Source organism: Dromiciops gliroides, chromosome 1 (genome assembly GCF_019393635.1).
Source record: "Dromiciops gliroides isolate mDroGli1 chromosome 1, mDroGli1.pri, whole genome shotgun sequence".
Lineage (NCBI taxonomy): Eukaryota > Metazoa > Chordata > Mammalia > Microbiotheria > Microbiotheriidae > Dromiciops > Dromiciops gliroides.
In genome coordinates this window covers 71,543,111-71,548,901 of record NC_057861.1, presented here as the reverse complement: position 1 = coordinate 71,548,901, position 5,791 = coordinate 71,543,111, and the positions used below count along the sequence as shown (strand labels likewise).

The 5,791-nt window shown below is 52.5% G+C and overlaps 1 protein-coding gene across 1 annotated transcript; it reads right to left on the bottom strand.

The window, feature by feature from the left end:
• Window positions 1-788: 788 nt before the first annotated feature.
• Window positions 789-4,298, bottom strand: TRIR (telomerase RNA component interacting RNase). The gene is made up of 3 exons (XM_043976550.1): window positions 3,858-4,298; window positions 2,869-2,946; window positions 789-2,611 (listed from the first exon to the last, which is right to left on the bottom strand). Exons 1-3 carry the CDS (start codon window positions 4,260-4,262, stop codon window positions 2,504-2,506), a joined length of 591 nt encoding a protein of 196 aa, XP_043832485.1. The 5' UTR covers window positions 4,263-4,298; the 3' UTR covers window positions 789-2,503.
• Window positions 4,299-5,791: the final 1,493 nt, after the last annotated feature.

Sequence of the window (5,791 nt, the reverse complement as noted above, 5' to 3'; positions counted from 1 at the left end):
TGGGACCCCTGTGCTTTTTGAAATGGGAAACCTGGCAGGACTGAATGCTCCAGAGTACCAAACCCAAAGGAATAAAAGTAAGCCTAACAGCTAAGTAAAAGACTTACAGTCTTGTTAAATCCACCAACAGGACAGAACTTCAGGCCTTAGGTTCCCTGGGGAAGATAAGAATCCAAATCCTGGTGGGTCCCTTAGAAGCAGACTACAGCTTGGCTCAGCTCACTCCACAAAATGGGTACAATTATTCTCCCTACTTCTGAGCAAGCTGAAGGCAGTGTTTTCTCTCAATACTGAGCTCAGATCCTATCTCATGCCAGTACATTCCTACTGAACCAAGGGGGCAGAACTCAAGAAGCCTGGGGCCTCATAGCCACGGCTAGTGAAGTATGCTATTAAAGGTACATAGGATACTGATTCTCATAGGGCCTGGGTCATTCCCAGAAATCAGCTGGCAAAGCAGCAGGGTATCCACACTTCTTCCTGGGGCCTGGCACTTAAGAGGTGGAAGCAGGAGGGACAGCTAGCCAATGTGCTGTCTTTCTGGGTTCAAATCCAGACCTTTTGCCCCATGCCGTCTGAAGGTGTGACCTTGAACAAATCCGCTTAACCTTCCTAAACTGCGGTTTCCTCATTTATAAAATGAGAGGATTGGACTAGGTGGGCTCTAAGGTCCCTTCCAGCTCATATCTATAAGCCTGTGATCTCAGGCCTGGGATTCCAGCTTAGAAGAATAAGCTAGCAGGCAGGGGACAGAAGCTGCCTGCAGAAGGAACACATACAGGCAGCTCTTAGATCACTTTTTTATTTTCATTTAAAGTCAGCATTTTTAAACATTAATTCCTTGGGGAAAGGTAAAGGGGCCACACAAAGGGACATGTGTGGGGGTAGAAAAAGGGAGCCAGAAGGAAGAAAAATGACCAGTGGCTACTCTAAGTTCAGACAAGCAGAGCAGCACCACAGGAGAGCAGGAAGGATACCCCTACACTACACCCCAACCACCCCTCCTGTATCCTGAAGCATTACCTCACTGTCCAGGGACAAGCACCATCCATGCTACTGGGGGTGTGGTGGGGTGGGGCTGGGGGGAGGGACCTTTTAGGAAGAAAAAGGAAAGCACAAGGAGCAAAAGCCCCAACCAGCCTTAGGGGGTGAAACTTGCCCCAAAGCTACCTAGGACATCAAACTGGGATCAGACAGAACATCATTCAGAGGCAAGGGACAGTCTTCACTCCCCAGTCAGGTTCACTTTCCCTAGCCAAAGGGCAAGAGACACAACACACACTGGGTCAAAGGAATTGTCCCTTCAACATTTTCCCAACACAACACACAGGAAACACTTGCTCCACCACAGTTCCCCAGGTACCTAAACACAGGCTGAAGGGGATAGTTACATTAAAGGCAAAAATCAAAAAGTAAAATTTGAGGTGTCCCTGAAGCATGGCCTTAGACCGAGGCCTTCAGAGGAAAATACATACTCAAAAAACACACTTATGAAGGGGATGCAATGGGGCAAAGCCATAGGTTTATGTTTTGGAGTGGGCCAGGGGGGCAAAGGTAAACAAATATAGACACTTGGATTTTAGCGTATGTGGACACCCAAGTTATTTTTAAAAATAAATTTTAGAAAAGTCATGTGTGGCCTGAAGGTGAGGGGGTTGGCACAGACACTGGCCTCACAGCAGGCCAACCAGTTACAATAGAAGCCTCTGATGTTGGAACTCCCTTTGAAGGTCATAAGGATTCAAAGGGACCCTGGAGAAGGGGGTAAAGACTTCTGGGGGGAGAGAAGCAAAAGACATGGGGCAGAGAATAAATGTCACAAGGGTACCTGGGCAGAGGAAAGAAGTCAATCTAGAGAAAAAGTGAACAATGTCAAACTCCACTGAACTCCAATGTCCAGTGCCACCTGCTGTCCCACCCAAACCACCACAGTCCTATATTACAGAGTGAAACAAGAGCCAGGCTGCTAAGAGCCCCAGAAAAACCCACTAGCCCCATCTCCAGAAAGGGGGGAAAGGGTGGGTGTTTCTGACAAGCCAGGAGACAGAGATGGTTTCCCAAAAGATACCACAGGAGTCTACCAAACCAGAGGGGCCCCTAGAAAAGATGGCAGCACCAACACAGGCCCTGGGTACAACTCAGGGCGAAGTCATTCTCAATTTCCTAACCTGTCTTTTTAATAAAAATTTAAAAAAAATTAAGAAACAAAAATCCTCCAACTATTTAGTTGAGTTCTTTACTTCCCAGAAGTGATGGGGAAGAAAGGGGGGGGGGGGGTGTGAAGGTGTGGAGAAGAGAGTGATAGAGGAAAAAGGTTGAAACAATAAACCACATACTAATAAGTCTCAGAAGTGCTCAAGGTATAAAAAGTCTTGAAGAATCATCCGCTGGCGCCAGAAAGCTACAAGTTTGTCTTCTGTTTGGAGTCCTTGGTGAAAATGCTATTGTTCTTTTGCTGCGTTAAATAAGTATGTACAATGCAGAAAGTCCTTGGCGGAAAGAGTTATTTCACCAGGGGCCGGGTTTTGTCATCATCACTGCACTGATGGGCCTTGTATTTTTTCACTTCCGCCATGTACTTGGCCCAAGCGTCTCCTTTACTTGTCATAACCTGGAAAGCAGGGGACAAAGTGGGGAAGACAGGCACACAAGCCATGAGGGCTTCAGGATGCCCAAGGCCATTTTCCCCCTAGGCCTTAAACCTTGTCGTGCTACATAAGGAGCCAGGTTCATAGCAGCCTAGAAGGGGAAGGTCCTTTCAGCTCTCAAGTCCAGACTTTTGCGGAGACTTTGGCCAGTCAGTCCTAATCTCCCTGAAGGAAAAGCCACCCCTGGACCCCAGGACTTGCACATGCTGAAGGCACTCACCTCATCCTCCGTCTTCTGCTTCTTGGCTACTATTCCTGTCTTGAGGGCTAGCTTGTTCCCGCCTCTCCGCTTGCCCACCTGGGTGAAGGGATAGAAGACTGCAACCATTATAGGAGCCCTGGGGGCTGCCCTGGCGGCCATGTAGCCCACTACACAACGGGACAGGGAGTCCTGGCCTTAGATCATCTTAGCTCCTCATGCCTGTCGTGTAGTACCAAGCCGTGCCCAGCCTGGCCAACCTACGCAGCAATCAGAGAGGAGCACAAGGGACTTCTCAGGACGATGCAGCCCGAACCTGCTCAGTCAGCCCCGGCAGGGCAGTGAGCCTGATGATAAGCCTGACTCCACCTAACACCGCCCCCCCAACCCTCACCTCACCCAGCCCCTCCAGCCCCCCCAGAGCCCTACGGCTAACCACAGAGGTTAGATGACAACCAGCTGCCCGCCCCACTTGGTCATCACCATCAATGGCTAGTCTTGTAAAGACCTGAAAGCCCCAGCTCCACCGTCTGATGGCTCGGCATCAGTCGGCTCGTTTCACGCACATCTTTCTTAGGCCGTCTCCCCTCCTGCCCGCTCCCCGAGTCCCTTTCCACAGCCTTCCAAAGCTCGGCACGCCCCCAACCTGCCCACACCGCCCCCTTCCATTCCAGAGCACGGGTAGAGCAAAGGTCGGGTTTCTGGGGGATGGGGGATGTACAACAAAGGCGGGGGCCCCTCCGGGTGGCTCCAGGGTTTAAAAGGCGGGGAGGGGAGGCCCTGAGGGCGGCGGCCCCCCCCCCACTCCCAGCCGGGTCCGCACCGGTGGCCCCGGGATGGCCGGGCGTGCAGCGCCCATGGGGAAGCCCGTGCTACGGGGCCCTCGGCGGCGCCCGGCCCCCCCACCCCCCGCTCCCGGAGGGGCCCCTCCCTCTGTCTGTCTCTCGGTCTCTGTCCCGGCGGCGCGGCGCGGCCGTCTCCCGCCCTCTCCGCGGGAGGCGGCTCCTTACGAAGCTGAGCGCCGCCGGGCCGGGCCCGCTCCTCCTCTTCGGCTCTCCGCCGCCGCCGGCAGGGGCGGCGGCAGGGGCGGCGGCGGCCCCCGGGGGCGCGGGCGGCTCGTCTGGGCTCTGCTGCTGCTGCCGCTGCCGCCGCCGCTCCTCCTCCTCCTCCATCTTCCGCTTGAACAGCTCTAGGAAGCTGCCGTCGTTGGCGAACAGGTTCACGCCCCCCGAGGCCGGGCCCGACGCCGCCGCCGCGTCCTCCTCCTCCTCCCCGGCTCCCGAGCCCGCCCCGGACTCGGCCCCGGCGCCGCCCGGCCCGGGCCACCGGCTCCCGCCGCCTCCGCCGGCACTGCCGCCCGCGGGGCCCGACGGCTCCCGGCCCGTAGGCTCCGCCCGTCTCCCTCGGGCCGCCATTTTGTGGCCAGGTGCCGCGCAAAGGAAGCTGGGAAGGCTCCCGGCCCCGCGCAAAGCCCTCCCTCCCCGCGGCTTCCGGGCAAAGGATTCTGGGAAACAACACCCTGTCTCTCTGTCGCCCCTCCCACGCCTCCCTCCTCCCGGTCTTCTCTTAAGGGGGCGGAGGCCTCTGGCACTCATTCCTCGGTCTCGGCGGGTTACCCCGTCTGAGCCTGTTTCCTCATCTATAATAATGTATAGAGGGCTTAAATGTTAACTCATTTAGAGGGTCGCACTTCCAGCGTTCCTTCCAAATCTAAACGCACGGATCCTAAATTACCGATAACGACCTGGGTCAGCCCAAAGTGCTTTAATAGAAAGAGTGCCTCCTTCAGGCACATTACCAGATATGTGACCCTAGGCACATCTAACCTCTCAGAGCCTGACTCTCTGCCTGGGTGAAATAGGGGTAATAAACTTGCAACTCCTAGGGTTGTTGTAAAGGAACGCATATCGTGTAAACCTTAGAGCACCACATAAATGTGAGTTGTTATCAGGCAAATCATTTCCTCTATCTAGACCTATTTCTTTTTGGAAGTGCCACCTGGTCTATAGCTCCCATTCATTGGACTCGATAACCCTTTACTAAATGCCTATGTACAAACCACTAAACTTTGACCCCCATGGTGGACAGAAAAGGAATAGCAGACCTCAGTACCATTTTTTTTCTAGCAGATAGAACAAATGAATAAATAAAAAGCATTTATTACTTATTCTTCTATACTATTTCATTTGATGATCTCATCGGATTCCATGGATTCAATTAATGCTGATAATTCTCAGATCTGTGTGTCAGTCCCAACCTTTCTCTTGACTTTGTGGTAAAAATTATTTGTGGTAAATATCAATATTGTCTTTTAGCTGACTCATTTGGGAGGGATCACACCTGGCCCACTCTGAGGTTACCTATGCTACTGAGGTCAGAAGGAGAACTCTCCATAGGGAGTTTTTTGTTTGTTTTTTTGCGGGACAATAGGAGTGAAGTGACTTGCCCAGGGTCACACAGCTAGCAGGTGTCAAGTGTCTGAGGCCGGATTTGAACTCAGGTACTCCTGAATCCAGGGCCAGCGTTTTAACCACTGCGCCATCTAGCTGCCCCCATAGGGAGTTTTTGAAGGACCTCCCCTTTTAGGGGAGGAAAGATTGAACGCTCCCTGAAGGGAGGCGGAGGCTTCTTCCTGAACCCGGTCTCTTGGTCTTCTCCCCTGGTGCTGGCGATGGTGGTGGTGTGAATTCTCTGTCTCAGGCGGTTGTTTTTCCTGGCAGGCACTGGCAACTATAGACTGACCAGGCTTCGGTGAGTTAATTAGGGAAAACCCTAAATTCCACTGAACTAGCTTAATTGGAAACGGTTTGGGGATTGCACAGGTTAAGTTTAGAGTTAAGAGTATTTATCTGTACTTCTATTTTCCTATTTCCTTATCTTTGATTTTTATTAGTTTTACCTTTGTTGTTTAATTAATTCCCAAGTAATAAAATCTGATCCTTTT